An 18,135-nucleotide genomic window follows, 5' to 3' on the forward strand; every position below is an offset into this window, starting at 1 on the left:
TGAAGTCATGACGTCACATCAAAACACATAACTGCTTTGTGACCTCCACAGACAGACGTACTTTGTATCCCTTGTGGAAATAAAAGCTTATTGTTTCTATATTTTGCGTGTTTCTCCATTCATCGTCTGCTGCTACATCGTTACCTGGTTATGGGCTGTTACCTTTAGGGTCTTCCCATTTGTAAATTGTAACGTTTATCGCTCGTTTGAGGCTCTAGTCACAGTAATTTACGGGCGCAATATTGTTCCCGCCATTTTGTTTCTTTCCTGCCATTTTTGCCATTCACCACATGGCAAAGTAATTTTGTGTTCTGCGTTTTGAAATCTTTCTTTGGCTTGGATAATACATTAAATTTATGTATTATATTTTATGCTTAAAGCTTTGCCTTTTCGCTACCTTTTAGCGTAATTGTTTGCTCCCATAAACTTCAATAAAATACAAAGTTTTTGAGTTACATTATGCTTCCCATACTTTGTTGTTTTGCCACATAGTTATGTTTTGCTTGAATTCCCGATTTTCTGCCTCGCTGCACTTTTGCCAGGGGAAAAAATCTGGTCGGGGCCGCCCCTGCTGCAGTGATTGTACGATGCCCTGTACTTTGCCGATGTTGTGCCGATGTTGCAGTCCTTTGTTGCTGTGCTCCTTCAACTCAATACGAGTATCCAGGACACACCTCACTCAACATGCTTGTCGACCCCCAGATATGGCTTACAACTCCATACTTACTGTCACCTTTATGGACAACATCATCCCTTCCGGTGACGCCCGTAATGGAACGGGTCTTCCGTCTCCTCATCCATCTATGTTGACAGCAGAGGCATTGACGGCGCACCCGGCGTATCTCAGCCAAGCGTCCCAGCGCCTCCAGCGCTACCAACACCACCGGCACTCCCGTCGCCCCCAGCTGTCCGACGCTCCTGGTGCCTCAAGCTATCTGGCGCCTCAAGCTCTCTGGTTCTCCCGGCCCCTGTGGCGCCACAAGCCCTCCGTGCCCAGATCAACAAGCTGAGTATCTCAACCGATCTTGGGCAATTGCCTTTTCAGCGCCACTGACATCTCATAGATCGTCACATGGTGAAGCAAGGTGAAACCATGTCTTTCAATTGTCGCTGCTCTCCCGTACGTCTTCGGAGTCGTGACTATCATTCAACTTCCTGGAAGGAATCTTTCAACCAATAGACATTTAGGTTGATTCAACTTGCCGACTGGCGACTTTCTCCTTAACCCCGTCGTATAAAGCGCCATGCTTTCAGAGAGATGACCTGCAGGTTTCCATCGAAACAGAGCTTCTGGTGGACAGCGTCTGTATCAGAACTGGCATATCTTCACTGTTCAGGCTCATCAAGCCTGTTTGACCTCTTCGTCATAGGCTACCGGGTACCCACTTCTCGGGATCATGGTTGACTGGTCTCGCATATCACGGTGTATCATATCGCTCTGCACCGGCCCCGCCAATTGACAAGGACATCCACTGTCTTCTTCGTCGACATCGCCGACACCAACGCTCCTCTACCCTGCCTCAGCGCCAGCGTTCCTCAAAGAGACTCTTCCTCGGCGCTCCCCGGGTTATCCACAGTGCCCCCGGTGCTCCCGCGTTTTTTCTTAAAACTTGGGTACACCACTTGTTTGTCTACCACACAGTTCATTGAGGATTGTCTGTGTGTGGAAATTGCACCTCCAATGCGGCTGTGATTTACATGTACTCCGACTGTCAACAACTCAACAACTCAATTAGGTCAACTGACCATGGCGAGCAGTGCAATGTATTTCTACAGATTGGTTTGCATGCTTACATGTATGCATGGTGCAACCACTCAACCAGACGCCTGTCGCAGTCCTTCCATGCGCAGATGATGGAAACGATAGTCCTCCGCTGCCAACACGGCTGTCGCGAGGCACCTCGTTTCATCGCCCCCTCACTATAAGAATCATAGTGCCTGTACGGTGTTCAAGGGATGAAAAAGATCACCTTCCTTCGTACAGTTTGATCTTTTAGACTACGACATCTTCATATCTTCAGCCTTGGCTACCAGATACAGCATCGATATTCTCCTTCGTCCCACGACCGTTCCATTGCCCCTGTTGACTACTTTCCTAGTATCGTGTTGTCGTCCTTTAACGTCACCTCGATATAGAACAGGAGCGCTAATACGACGCTCAGGGGATGGAAACGATCACATTACTTCGTACAGTACGATGCGATCTACATTTACAGATTTCCTCAGATGGACACATTGCCTTGACTTCCGACTACCCGGTTACGTCAATGCCTCGGCAGTCAATTTTGGAGCTGGTTTATTTTGTCTACATGGGGTTTGGTTCTCAGGCGAGCACACCTCCCCACGTATCGTCCCGACGGTACACGATCGGAGACCCCTGTTGCTGACTTTTCAACTTTGCAGTCTTGTAGACAACCTCATTTACCATGACTTCCCGCTCTTCCACTTCCACCTTGTCAGTGGCTAGTGTTCTGTGATTGCCCACACCAGCCCATGTTGTGACCCACTGTGATCCGGAGATCAACACCATTGGCACAGCAACAGCCTCGTGATAAAAGTGTCCAAGGTAATTTTAACGCCTTACAGACCGGCGCTAATTGTCATTAATTACCAGGGTGTGGCCAGTCGCGTTGCTCTTCTTCTGAACTACGGTAATCCCCTCGCTCTTTGGTGCTGACTGTCTGGGATTAGCGAGAGGTACAATGTCAGTACCCGAGGGCCTTGGACCTATTACCGTAGTTCCTCCAACAAGCACAAAGATTGATCTTCGTTTAACAGCTTTTATTCCCACTTTGTGTTGCCGGTCAACCCACTCTATTTGTCACTTAATTACGAGACTTCGGCCGCAAAGCTTCAGTCTCAGTCGAAATGCTGGTGCCTAAGTTTGGTTTCTGGTTTGAAAGATCGTGACAACAAGCCGAGAGCGGAGCACCAGTCCAGATGTAGTCTCCCCAGCCGCTCCCTAGCCGTTCTCTCGCCGTTCTTAGCTGTCCTCTCAATTTGGGGCTATGCCCCTTTTTAAACCGGTACCTACGTCACAGCTCTACTCATTTTTCCATCTATCATTGGTCAACCACCTTTCCCCCCTACACTAGATCATTCTAACCCACTCTTATCTAATAACTAGCACCTTATTCGGACCTGCCATGATGAGGCTTCTCATCCTTTTGGAATTCAAACTATTTCCCCCCCAATACCATATATGTCTCAGGTCCCTAACATCTCCATTCCACTTTTTATCTACTTCCCATCTGGTTAATCGTTTTTCATTAATGTTTAACCCTCGACCTACTACCCTCACCCCTGGTTGTTCGTGGCCAAGTATGTTCCCCGTAGTCTTCAACTATCAGAGTAGTATATATATATATAAATGTGTTATGTTCATATCTTACTGGTTTCAACTCCTCTTCTTGACCTTTATATACAATCACGTAGGTGTCTTAATGAATTGTTAATTACTTTAATTAGTTGTTAATTACTGTACTTTTATGCCTATAATAAAAGCGCTTATCCAGGACATCACTTGCAGGCAGAGAATTCTTGGTAACGCCCTGTTGATCATGTCCATTGACAACATCACCATAGTGTGGTGTTTGAGGAACCAGGGTACTCTCCACTCTCCATCCCTGCTAAACCAGACCTTCCGCTTCCTCGACTTGGTGGTCAGACTGGATCTGTAATTTAAGAAAAAGGTTGAGAGCATGTTCTTGCACAGACTCTGTTGGCTCCCACTGAATGGAAGCTCCACCCAGATGTCTTCGCCAGACTATGTCAAACAATTGACACACCAAACATCGATCTGTTTGCCACATCTCTGAACTGTCAGCTGTCACCTTACATTTCTCCGGTGCCGGATCCGGCTGCTGTGGCAGTCGACGCCTTCAGTTTTTCCTGGGAAGGATTACACGCGTACACTTTTTCGCCTCCAGTTCCCTCTCCCGCGGTTCTTCAAAGATCCAGGCCACTCGGCATCTGCCACTGATTTTGGTCGAGTCTTGTAGGCCGGTCAGAAGTTGGTTTGTTGACCTCCGAAACATCGCCAGAGACAACCCCTGGAACTTCCGATGTGGTCCAACCTTCTGCTCCATCCACACAGTCGTTTGCCACACCCTAAAACCCAAACTGTTTCGTCTGCACACCTGGCACATCTGCAGAAAGCCCCATAAGCCAAGGGCTATTCGGCTAGAGCGGCCAAGGCTATTGCTTCAGCCCACTGTTCATCTACACAGGGACTGTATGATGATAAATGGTGCTCGTTCCAGGTATTCTGTTCCGACAAATACCAGGATCCGATGACAGCGTCACCGCAGTTCCTGGCTCAGTTCCGTCTGTATTCGCGCAGCACCTGTCGGTTGAAGGGCTCTACCTCTCCACATACCTCAACTCCATCCCGGACAATCGGAGAATGACGAAAATTCCCGAACTACAGGCCTGGCTGTGCTCGTTCCGTTGAAGACCAGATGGCCAAGTTCAGACCGCCTGCGTTGGATCTGAATGAGGTCTTAAATGCTCTTCGTACAGCTCCCTTCGAACCACTCCAAACGTCTTCCTTCTATGACCTAAGGAAGAAGACGGTGTTTCTACTGGTTTCAGTTACTGCCGCTCGGGTCAATGAGATCTACGCCTTTGATGTCTCCGTTGTCCGGTTCGAATGCAGTACTCAGGGCGTCGTTCATCATGGATCATGCTGGGACTTCATCGTAAAGAATCAACTCCCAGGAGAGCCTGATAGTTCATTCATTATCCCCTGCCCCTTCGTCCATTGTGGGTGCCGAGGATGAGGAGGAGCGTTATTATGCCCAGTAAGGGCACTGAAGGTTTTCTATGATGATCTAAAGCCTGTCGCAAGTCCAGGAAACACCTCTTTTCTACAGGTCTGCCCTTCGTCGCAGTCATTGGTCAGCTGGAATACTTTTCCCTGTGGCTCGGGGCGATCATCCTCCAAGCTTTTAAAGCTGCCAGATTGGACCCTCCCCCCAAGGCTATCAACCCACACAAAATCAGGTCAGTTTTTACCATGGTTCTTCACAGTATAACTGTTCTATTCAGTCGCTCATGGAAGCCTGTTCTTGGCGATCTTACACCGCCTTCGCCAACATCTACTTCCGTGATGTAGCCTTGGAAGATGTCGCCGGCATTCACAGTTTTGGTCCCTGCTTGTAGCCCAACAGGTCACCTATCACCAACACCACTGATTCTCCGATACCCTGAGCCGGGCCCGTCAACCTCTCTGGTGTTTATCACCTGAGACAAGACGGCTCTCTTGCGTTCCGCATTCGCTCTTAGGTCAGTTTTAGTTGTTGGCTAAGCGCCTCATTCTATTTCTGTCACCTATCCGGGTTTTACTTTTTGCATCAACTCTAGTTTCCTGACAACAGGAATGGACGTAGACACCAACGCTGACACCAACGCCGCTGATTCTCCGATACCCGGAGTGGTGCCCATCGACCTCTCCAGTGTTCCTCACCTCCAGGTAAGTGGGCTCTCCTGCGTTTCGCATTCGCTCTTTGGAATGATCGTAGATATTGCCGCCGATTCTTCGATGCCCCGAGTGTGTTTATCACCTCAGATTAGAGGGCTCTACTGCGTTTCGCTTTTGCTCTTAGGTAAGTTCTAGTTTGGGGCTATCCGCCTCATTCTATTTCGGTTACCTATTAGGTGTTTCCTTTTTGCATCAACTCTTGTTTCCTGAAGACAGGAATTGTCGTAGATGTTCCGGTTATCACTTGTATTTGGTGCGGATTCATCAGCCCTTGACGAGGGTTTATTATGGATCACATCTGAAGGTATGCCCACCAGCCATGCCGTCTGATAAAGATGCAATACGGAGTAATGCAGGATAAGTTAAAAAAATTAGTAAAATCTGAATATTTTTTACATTTGTATACTTATCCTGCAATACGAAGTCTAAGTGCCCTCCCTTCGCTATGCTGCCTCGTCACGAAGTTTCAGATGTTATGTTTAAAGCAGTTATGTGTTTTGATGTGACGTCATGACTTCCGGTTCACGTGCCGACTGTGAGAGGGCGCTGCTTCCTGTACTGGTTGGGACAACTTTCTTCAGCACCTGGGTCTCACACAGTTCGTCTCTCTGTCAAAAGACAGCAGTAAATGCATGCAGAGTAATGCAGGATAAGTATACAAATGTAAAAAATATTAAGATTTTACTAAATCTAAGACTCCTGACATGTGAAAAAATGGGTAGTTCTTTTGCTGCAGTATTGTTACAGATCATCCTCCTCAGAATTTTTAACTTATCTTGCATTACTCCTTAATGCATTCACTGCTCACCTTTGACAGTAGTGAAAGCTGTGATTTATCTTGCTTGAAGAAATAAAGAAGTTGTTCCATAGCAGGACCCCCAATCACTAGCTGCCATGCCACACCGGAAGTGATAGACATACAATGTCTTCATATCCCTGCTGGTCACCATACAGTACAGACGTGTTTCTAAATTAAACCCAATTTTGCTGCTTGTCTGTCCTTGTGATTTTCAATGTTCCTATAGAAAGACCTATATCCTTTCACCCTGTGACAGGTGGCGTCTGTACATCTTTATTTCTTCTAGCAGGATTAATCACAGCTTTCACTACTGTCAAAGGTGAGCAGGGAATGCATTAAGGAGTGGTGCAGGATAATTATAAAAATATGAAAATTATCTAGATTTTATTAGTGTTAATGAATAATGAAACCAGTTATCTTCGACTGTCTTTGTTGACATTTTGAACCATTAACTACATTAACAGGTGAGCTACAGTGTCATGGCACTAATGTTTGAGGGTTTATGGTAATGAAGATAAGCAGTAAGACAACTTCTTGATTTGCTAGCTCAGCAAAGTTGTAGACCTTTAAAACATGTGCAATGATTGAGCATCTATCCCATCCTACACACGACTCATAAAGTGTGCAACATTCAAATGTACATTGATTCAAAACTATATAGAAACACATGACACAGTGTGAGAGCCAGCCAAAGTGGTCAGTTTGAGATTGCCTGCAGTTATTTTATCAGTTCAATGTGGAGAGGTTCCATGTAAACATGAAGTCATGACAATGTCTACATAGCTCCAGGTTATCACAATCCTCACAGGATTTCTGGTTTTATGATTTTGACAAATTTCAATTTTTAAAACAATATCTTTCATAACAAATGTTATATCTAGGATAACATTTGTTACATTTGACCACTTTCTAAATGGCATGTGTTCATAATATCTTTCATAAGATCATGATTATTTGTTTCAGATTTACAAAAGAAAATACATGGAAGTAGTGAAAGAACATTATTTGTTGTTGCAGGTACTCCCTAAACAATCTGAAATTTGGTAAAATTGATGTGTCCAGATATCCAGCTTTAGCTGAGAAGTAAGTGTTATCCAGACAGTTCAACATCATGCCTACAGGGAGTCATCATGTTTATTACTGGAAGATCATGTAGATTTTGCTGTTTGCAGAGCAGGATATTTATTCTGCCATGTGACATGTAATAATTATGTTTTCTATTCACCCATTCTTGATATTGCTGCATGGAAAATATGGATCTCATGGTTCTCAGATGTATTTACACATTCTGCATTTACCATATATTCCTGTGTATAAGGCAAGTTTTCATGCCCTAGAATTTGGAGCTTTCAAGGGGGTCGCCTTATACACAGGGTTTGATGTTTTTTTCCCCCAACACAAAGACATTACCATGAGCATGTACCACCAGAAATACCATGTCAACAAATCCATACTGAAGTACGCAAATTAATCATGTAATTACACTGTCTGGTTATAAAAAGTGTTCATTGTATATCTGGACTTAAGATTGTAATCTATTTTATTAATTTTATTCAAAATCTCATTCAATATTGTTCACATTCATTTCATGAATCGTGTGTGAAGTGATCGGTAGATTGCACAACTCGTCGTTATTTACAGCAACCACTGCTATTGATGCCTTGAAACTCTTTAGTGGACAGAGAATGGAATCCATTCAATGGATATATATATATATCATAAATGCCATACTTTGACTCATTGAAAGTCATATTTGTTGTAGTTTGACTATTATGTGTTAACATAAAGATTTCACGATCGCTAGCGTGGGAGCATCGGCGGTGATTGGTCATATTGTTCCATACATGTTCGACAATAGCAATCAGCTGTACCAAAGTGCTATGCTTTTGGTTATTAATTTGTTTCAAATATATAAAGTAAGGCTACTACTAAAATAACATAGTATTGGAATATATTATTCCTGATAAAACAATAGTTTCAGATACAATTCTTCTCATCATTGTATCAAAATTTGTATATATAAAGTTATATTTTTGGGTAACTTTTAACTGAATCACAGGTAGATTCCAAGAAAATGTGTGTACAGCTGATGGCTGCTTCCAGCTTAGTTTACGAGAAAATACATATGGTAATCTCAACCTCTGCATATAAAAAATGCTTATGAAAGACAATTTAATCGGTAAATCATCATGTCTATTGAAGTTTTATCTCAAATTTTAAATTTGTATTAACCAAGTTTAATTATAATCACCTGTTCGTTTAGCTGAAATCCCTGAAGGGATACAATGTAAATTTTTTTCTGCGAAAGACAAGCACATTTTTATTGCAAATGTAGGGATTGTGTACGTGATGGTGGTGTTTCATTTCGATTTGCTTTGTAGACGGGGTATGTAGATTAGCATTGATTTTTAAGGCTTTAACTGGAGGTTGGGGGATGGGTCCTGTTGAGGCTGGGGTTGCTTTATAGATGGCAATATACGGTAAACATGATATGACCACCCATCTATCAATTCATCTTTTTGATTGAGTATTGATTTTCAAAAAGTATTATTTAGAGAAGACCAAACTGAATACTTGTTTCACCGGAAATTGTTTTCGAATTGCACAGACGCAGGTGGGGAAGACCACTTGTTCAAGTGCTCAAGGGAGACATTCTAACTTTCTTACGAAATGCAGTTATGCATCCAAGTGATAACTATCACCTTTTTCTACAGTTATCCTTAGTTCTGTGGCAGCATGTGGTTCATGGTTATCTGCCTTTGTGTAAACGACAAGAACGACAGACTTGATAGTTGGAGATGTTTCTAGAAGGCTGGCTGTACTGATATAAGAGCATGATGAGGGTGGATGAGGCTAGCTATCTGAAAACTTCAGGTCTTGCAAAGTTTTGCAATAATCAATTTTGGATTTAACTGAAATTTTGTTGCTAATAATTATACAACTTCATATGGTATTTATGTAATGGTAATGTTACATTTGTAGAATCTGTTGTGTTGTGCTACAGTTCATTAGTAAATATAGGCGACAAAATACATTTGACGACTCATGTTCACATGACCGTGCAAGTAAGCTAAGTAAGCTCCTTCTGATGCCAAGCTATGACACGATCAATTCATTTTTTATAATAATACTACATAACATATGTGATTATGGAGCCATATTTGGTATTGAAGGTATTATAATTATATTACAACAAATCTTAATGAATCAGTCATGCTTGTTAAACACAAACTGGTTAAAAAATCTTTATATGTATCTATACATGAGGAAGGCATATCGTGGCACCCTAATGGAAAGTATTTGAAGAACACATGGTGTACTCATATGCTCCTCTGCAACAAAATCTGACACTTGAGTACCTGGAGTGTGTACTATATCTGTCGGGGGCCCCTTGGGGCCATCAGAGACAAGAAAGCTGCGTAATGTTAAGAAAGAGGCAAAGCACCAAACTTTCCTTGATATAATGTTTTCATCAGGTGCCACTTGTTGTTTTAGCTTCTGTTTTAGCTGATCTTCAGAATCATGAATGGAAGTATGAGAGTTGACTGTGGTAGAATCATCACATGCATTGTCAATGTCCATATTTTGTTTGTACTGAAATTGCTATGTTAAACTGTTTGATAATGCCTGTGTCATAATTGAAATAGATGTGACAATGATGCAATGTCTCACTCTGGAATGGGGTAGTGATATGAAGATATATTTGTTGGCCCCTAAATCTAACTATGAAGACAAGACACTCAGGTAGTGATATGAAGATATATTTGTTGGCCCCTAAATCTAACTATGAAGACAAGACACTCAGGTAGTGATATGAAGATATATTTGTTGGCCCCTAAATCTAACTATGAAGACAAGACACTCAGGTAGTGATATGAAGATATATTTGTTGGCCCCTAAATCTAACTATGAAGACAAGACACTCAGGTAGTGATATGAAGATATATTTGTTGGCCCCTAAATCTAACTATGAAGACAAGACACTCAGGTAGTGATATGAAGATATATTTGTTGGCCCCTAGATCTAACTATGAAGACAAGACACTCAGGTAGTGATATGAAGATAAATATGTTGGGCCCTAAATCTAACTATGAAGACAAGACACTCAGGTAGTGATATGAAGATATATTTGTTGGCCCCTAGATCTAACTATGAAGACAAGACACTCAGGTAGTGATATGAAGATAAATTTGTTGGCCCCTAAATCTAACTATGAAGACAAGACACTCAGGTAGTGATATGAAGATAAATATGTTGGGCCCTAGATCTAACTACTGGTATGTAGACAAGACACTCAGGTAGTGATATGAAGATAAATATGTTGGCCCCTAGATCTAACTATGAAGACAAGACACTCAGGTAGTGATATGAAGATAAATATGTTGGGCCCTAGATCTAACTATGTAGACAAGACACTCAGGTAGTGATATGAAGATATTTGTTGGCCCCCTAAATAAGATACAGGGATGTGAAATCTCTGCGGAAACGCAGAAAATCGCGTTTTATAAAAACAATAGTGCTCAGAAGAAATCATCTCCCCGTGTGAAAATATAATCAAAGATTTAACAAACAAAAACACTCCAAAAAATATGATTGAAAACCTGACAACCATTTGCATGCCCCCAGACCCCCCTAGACTTGCCCACACAAATCTGCCACTGTTGTTGCGACTCATGTGAGCTGCATACCTTTTGGCCTCCCTCCAGCGTATCACTGAGACATCGTGAACAATGCAAAGACCATAAAGAGTAGAATTCATGGCACATTTCAATTGATGTCCATGTGAGTGTAATTGTGGATCTTCTGTTTTTAGGTTTAAGATAGACCATAGTGCTTGGTCCAGACAGCTTCCTACTATTGTCTTCTTTGAGGATGGCAAGGAAAAGACAAGACGGCCATTATCCACCAAACATCATACACTCAAGTTCTCTTCAACAAAGGTGAGTTTTTTCCTTTCATTTCAACATGAGTATAGTTGTCCCATACTAATTAAGATGAGGGGTGGTAAACAAGGTAAGGGCAGTTAATGAACACATCATACAGTCTTGCCAATTACAAAGAAATGTAAACATATGCTAAAATAGGAATTTGCCAAAACTTGTTGTGAAAAAACGTGTTGGGCATCCAGTGTGAAACCCCTGCACAACATGCATGTGTTATCTTCGTGAGAGACATGGGGCGGTCGGGTAGCCTAGTGGTTACAGCGTTCGCTCATCATGCCGAAGACCCGGGTTCGATTACCTACATGGGTACAATGTGTGAAGCCCATTTCTGGTGTCACGCCGTGATATTGCTGGAATATTGCTAAAAGCGGCGTAAAACCATACTCACTCACTCACGACATCTTTCTGCAGGCAGGGATTCATGAGTCAGGCGACAATAATGTCAAATACATTTAGATACTATCCTTTGTGTATGTTCCATGTAAAAAACAACATTTGTTTCCTGCATTAAAATTTGCCTTTTGTCTTAGAAAACTTGAACCTCAGACCACTATATTTCTCTATGACGACTAGTGCAGATACTTGGAATATTATTTTTTCTCATCTACACTCACATGATCAGTGGTCGGGTCAGGGTAACTAATTTAATATCATGGTAACAGCTTTTCCCTCCCTTGGCTAGGTACCCGGGGTACCTGTTTCAGCCCTTATTGAATGCAAAATGCAGTGTTAAAATACTTCTGAATTTGGAACAAAGTTACTTAATTTTGAATCCTGTATGTGTATGTAATAATTTCATCTTCTTGAAATGTAGGGAGAAGGAGCTGTTGCAGATATTTCATGACGTTCAAGTGACTTTCTTGTACCTCCAGCATCCACAACTTCATCATGTGCCAATTCATGGCTTGTTCTTGGACAAAGACTCACCTCATCTTTATGATTTCAATTGTTTATGAAAATAAGTCTGTCAGTGTATTTTTCTGTTTCAGGAAAACTTTGTCAAAGAGTTTGAATTGAATGAGGTTTATAACCAGTGCAAGAAGAATCCCTTGGTTGTGAGGAAGAAAAAGGATGACTGAGGGGCCCATCTATCATTGTCACCTGTACATGATCACACAAGTGACTTCTAGTCGGCATCGCAACACCACTCAAGCTCCTCGGCTTTCCTGTGGTTTTTAATATAAAAATAACAAAAGATCCAGGTTGAACCTGAAATCTTTACTGTTGGATGTAGGTGGGAATGCAGTTAGGTACAGATTGGGTTGTATTTGTGTACATGCAATTTAATTAAAATCAGATCTAAGTTCTCGCTATCGCCAAACAAAGATCTGAGGACATTCCATTACGGTTCAGAACGACCTTTCATCCAACCAATCAGAGCGTCGCTTACCAGATCATGAAAGTGACAGTCAGAATGTGTTTTCTAATCATGCAACCACGAAATATTTAACATGGGGTATTCCGAACGACAGTTACAGGTTTTATGATTATATCAATTCAATCCAGGCCATCTATGTCATTCCAGAATGTTCTTATCAGTTTTAAAATATTTAATCGAGAACACGGCAAAATATGTTTCGAAGCGTAGTTGCCAGTTTGAAACTAGTGTCGTAAAACTCAAGAAAGCTGCCTTCTGATTGGCTAATGTCGATTTCTTGTCAGTCATTTTATTGGTCGGTCAAAATTCGCGAAAGGTCATTCTAACGTGACCTGTAATGGGGTGTCCTTAGATCTTTGTTTAGCGGTAGCGAAAACTAAGATCTGATTTTAATGAGATTGGTGTACATGTATTGTAATAATTATTCCAGATAAAAAATGAGTTTGTAATTAATATTTTTTGCCCAAATGGGTGTTGGCCAATAACAAACATCACAGACTGCAGTATGTCTTCGTTGACTGACCCAGTTGTGCAACGATGTAGTGACCACTGAGATAATTATGGATTTGGATCAAATAGCCTACTGAACCATGTAGACAAGAACAGCCAAAGATATGTTTAGTATTTTGTTCATCTTTTGAACATCTTTCTTAGTTAATGATGGAGAAAAGTCTTTTGTGTCATCTTCATTTTTGATCATGAAGATTTCATGACCATAACAAAAATGCAGTTATCTCTGAAGAATTGTTTTCTGGTGCCTTCCAAACAAATTAGTGTATGGAGTGAAAATCCATGAAAGTGACCACACTATATTACTGTTTTGCAACCCTTTGAATTAGGCTTGGTTACTATTTTGCTTACTCGGGTGGACAAATGCTTTTGCTAGTGAGGTGAGCCAGTGTGGTATTTAATGTATGTGTTATTTAAGTGTGATGATGACTTGTAAGACTGAACGCTGGATCACCTTGTGGGGCTCAACATGTGGTATATTGGTAGGAGTTAGTGGGGCTCAACGTGTGGTATATTGGTAGGAGTTAGTGGGGCTCAACATGTGGTATATTGGTAGGAGTTAGTGGGGCTCAACATGTGGTATATTGGTAGGAGTTAGTGGGGCTCAACGTGTGGTATATTGGTAGGAGTTAGTGGGGCTCAACGTGTGGTATATTGGTAGGAGTTAGTGGGGCTCAACGTGTGGTATATTGGTAGGAGTTAGTGGGGCTCAACGTGTGGTATATTGGTAGGAGTTAGTGGGGCTCAACATGTGGTATATTGGTAGGAGTGAATAGGGCTCATCATATGACAGTTATTCCCCTGTCTTTTGAAACTTGACCAAACATTAATCCAAACCATGAATGTTGTAGTTTGTATATATTGTTCAAAGTGTATGTAACTGGAGTGACAACAATGTTGCACAATTATTCTTTTACTGTCTTCAGTTGTGGAACAGTCCTGGTATTGCTGCAATCTGACAGATTAAGAGACTTGACACTGTTACTGTGTTGTAGCGCTAATATTGCATTATTGATTACACATAGCAGAATCTGAAACATGCATAACATATCTCTGTTGTGTATATGTAGTGTTTTAATTGATGACTTCATTAATGTGTGTAGCTCATTGTGTCCTTGCCTTTGACTTTCTCTTGCTGCTACTGATCCAGCTGTGTGCTGAATGAAGAGCTGCATGTCATGAATCTAGCCAGCTGAGTTTGTTTGTGTGTTGTGTGTTGTCCGTTGCGTTGGAAGACTTTAAGGTGGTGGTGACCACAGTGGCGGCAGACCCATTTTATGTGTCATGGCTGATTGTTCCTTCAATTGTCATAATCAGTAAACATATTTTTAAAATCATCAAGACTGGTGACGCTGAAACTGTATGAACATGTCCCTACCAGTGATTGTAAATAGGAAAATACTAAGAAAATCTTTGATCGCTTTCATCTGAAATTTAGCATATACATTCCTATGAATGAAGGCATCTGATTAAACGCTCTATTTTTCAGGGTTTTCTTACGACTTGAAAAATAATTAAATATTTCAAGAACAAACATAAAACACTTTCATCTATTAAAGGCAAAGTTGTCTGAATGATTATACCAGTGCTGGTTTCAAGTGCTTTAAAGACATGATCAGCTGTCAACTTGGCTTCAGCAACTGTGTCTCATGAATAACAAGGCAAGGAAAGCCAAACCATTGTTGATCTGTGTGGGATGTAGTCACTTTCTGCACAGTAACCAAACTCCAGGAAAAGTGCTTCTCAGTTGTGTGTGTGTATACAACTTGGATGCGTATTTGAATTCATAACAGATTGATGCTAACATAATCTGAAGTTAGTGACTTCAAGGTCATTTACAGCTGGTTAGAAGCGTGCATTATAACCTGATCGGGGTCACACCTTTTCAAAGTTTGTTGGGTTTGGTTGCATCCATAAACCAATCAGAAATACTGTTGAAGTAACAATAGATTTAATGTTATTGTATTTGCCCAGTTGCCCTATGTTTAATGGGTGAGAAAGATAAAAAGATCCAAGAAAAATAATACATGATTAAACTAACACTTGATTTTATTGTATGAATTGATAAAATTCATTGTATGAAGACTGCCCACTTCAAACCTCTCCGAAGTATTTACTAAATACATGTTACTAAAGATCCTGCACTTTAAACATTTAGTGTGCTATCACCACTAAACTGTAACAAACAAGGACATGCCATAATTATTACAACAAGACTGTGACCTTAGCAATAATCGCTCATCTGGAATGAGGGTCACCAGATCATTCTTTGTAAGTACGGAATATGTCTTACCAAATGTACTGATGATCCATATGACGGAGGGTTCATTATACCGGTCCCAACATCGCTTGAACTGTAATTCCGGTTTAACAGACAATGATAGGTAATAACTATTTCTTCAGCTGTTTCTTTTACAGTGTAAACTATCTTGTTGGCATCCATCATTTGTAGGTCACCAGACTGAAAGTCAAGTGAGCTTTTGTCATGGTCTGCTTTCCTGGCATGGTTGTCATCGCCAGTATCGTCGACTGTAAACATCATCTCCTCAGAAACCACAACACTGAAACTTTGAATGGTTGTTCCCACCAATGACAACACCTGAATTTGCTTGAGAGATTTAAATCTGATTTTCAATATGGTTGGCACTGCTCAGCCAGTTTCTGTTCAAAATGTGTAGCTCATAAGCTCTCACTAAATGCAGGTTTCTTCTTATGATGACATATTATTAGGATTTTAATGTGTTTTGTGAACCTATTAGAAACAATATGTGTGATCAGTAAAAACGTTATTGCCCAAAAAAGTATTATAAGTCTCAGTAACTCAAACTTTGTTTAAAGTAAATTTAACTTTAGTACATAATGTACATCGCAACAATGTTTATTATATACGATAGTGCAATTGTTTTTGCAGATTTAGAAACATTTGGATATTTGTTACTTTTATCCTCAGTATTTTAGCTGGAAATACTGAAGGCAGCTTGGCAATATTCCAGATATATGACTGCCATATACAGATCAATCTCATTAACATCAGGTCTTAGTTCTTGCTACCACAAAACAATCTGATTTTAATGAGATTGTGCACAGTTTGAATGTACTTGACAGGATTGAAGGACCTTGTTCTGTATCGCCCGTCATGTGTTGTTCTTGGGAAGATGACTTTCTGTATGGGTACAACATAATGAAGCGGTATGTATATTTTATAATCAGAATATGAATGTTCAATTGTTATTATCTATACACATGAAAATAAATGTTTTTTTAAAATACTCTACTGCCTTCTTTCTCCTTACACACATATCAGAGGGAACAAACTTTTGGCCAAAGTAGGAGCTGTATGAAGCCAACATTGGAGCTAGTATTACGGACAGCAATTCTGGTTTCCTGACACTGTTGTACTCAATCAGATCCACCTTGTTTCATGAGACTGTTGGCCCCAAGATAAAAGCATTTTCTCAGATATTGTATTCTCTTGTCTTTAAAAAGTTTGTGATTTGACATAAAATGTATGTAGGACAACTCGACTCTAATTACTTCATGATGGCTTGGATCTCCTGTCTCACTTAATAACCATGATGCTGGGAAAGAGCAGCATTCAATTACTGGTAATAAGACTTATATTACAGCATGGAGGATACATATGAGGGAGAGGGTTCTACCGTACCAGGGGAAGAGACCTGTATAAGTGAGCGCACACTTGTGTATATATGCTGAAGAAAATGTTGTTCCAACTGGTTGTGGGGCTTAGCCTGTCACACAGCTTATATGTGACCCCTGAAGTAGTGACATCACTGAACAGCACATTACTGCTGTCATGCCCAGAAACAAGACCTGTTTTTGTGTCTCTGCATTAGCTACTTGAATCCTTCGAGTGTTTGATACTCTATTGTTATTCTTGTGAATTATAATGGTGCCTACCATATATATATTTCATATGATTCATGCCATCGCATTAATATTTATCGTCTGGTGTGGTGTTTACCACAAAAACCATCAGACGTATTGTTGTTCCAAATCAGCCATCTTGAATTCACCTAGTAGTCACATATTGTCTTGGCATGTGTTCTGTATTCATTGTATTGCAATTTATTGCCGTACCTTAGCGATATTATTGTTATCAAACTCATAGTTTTTTGTGTTAAACTTATTATTCATAAACCCACAAGACTAGGATAATGATTATAGCATACATCATCAGTTGGGAACGCAGTTTGAATACACTATCATTGTAGCAACTGTCAAGGGAATAAATTGGGGTCGGACCTGCATGCTTTATGTCTAAATTGAACTACCATCTGCGCCTGGATAGGTGCAAAGATAGTCTGCTCCTCTCTCCAACTGTTTTCTCCAAAAAAAGGTTTCAAGGCAGATCCAGCAGACTCGGAAGCGGTGCCTATCTTTAATAAGAATGTCCGACTTGTCCAAACCCACCCCTTCCCCACCGACGCAATCTCATCCTGTCACTGTTGATACATCACTGTTGCCATTATCCACACTTTCATCGATGAATTACACGTTATCTGCAGCGACATACCAGTTCTCCATGGCGACAGTGGCACCGATGCTTCAGGCAACAGTACTCTGGCTCTCGAGGTGTAGGCCATGACCAAGAGGGGCATTCTTCAAGACTTTTCTGAGGACAACCCTAACCTGCTTGATCAGCTGACCACAGTCAGGCGTACCACCAACAATTTACCGCTCCAGAGGTGGAAGTGGTGACCGCAAGCCCAAGTATTGATATGACGAATGCCAACGACTGGGAACTCCCACCCCCTGCCATTCAAGTCATCGAGACCACTGTATGTGAGAGATGAGGGCCGAATTAGGACATCCATACGTCACAAGCCCCATGGGTATCAGCTGACTCTGAAAGACGACCAGCCCTTGATGGTATCACCACAATCTCATTAAAATCAGATCTTAGTTCCCGCTATCGCTAAACAAAGATCTGAGGACATCCCATTACAGGTCACGTCAGAAAGACCTTTCATCTAACCAATCAGAGCGTCGCTTACCAGATGA

At 41.2% G+C, this 18,135-nt stretch overlaps 1 protein-coding gene across 1 annotated transcript in view; it reads left to right on the forward strand.

The window, feature by feature from the left end:
• LOC124124731 (thioredoxin-related transmembrane protein 2 homolog) overlaps nucleotides 1-16,382 on the forward strand; it is a 43,379-nt gene extending 26,997 nt beyond the window's left edge. Inside the window, exons 6-8 of the mRNA XM_046487978.2 lie at nucleotides 7,299-7,364; nucleotides 11,096-11,222; nucleotides 12,215-16,382. Of these exons, the coding sequence (XP_046343934.1) occupies nucleotides 7,299-7,364; nucleotides 11,096-11,222; nucleotides 12,215-12,304 (283 nt within the window). The 3' untranslated portion in view covers nucleotides 12,305-16,382. The remainder of the gene's footprint in view (nucleotides 1-7,298; nucleotides 7,365-11,095; nucleotides 11,223-12,214) is intronic.
• The last annotated feature ends 1,753 nt before the right edge of the window (nucleotides 16,383-18,135 follow it).

Source organism: Haliotis rufescens, unplaced genomic scaffold (assembly GCF_023055435.1).
Source record: "Haliotis rufescens isolate VD_foot unplaced genomic scaffold, xgHalRufe1.0.p SCAF_36, whole genome shotgun sequence".
Lineage (NCBI taxonomy): Eukaryota > Metazoa > Mollusca > Gastropoda > Lepetellida > Haliotidae > Haliotis > Haliotis rufescens.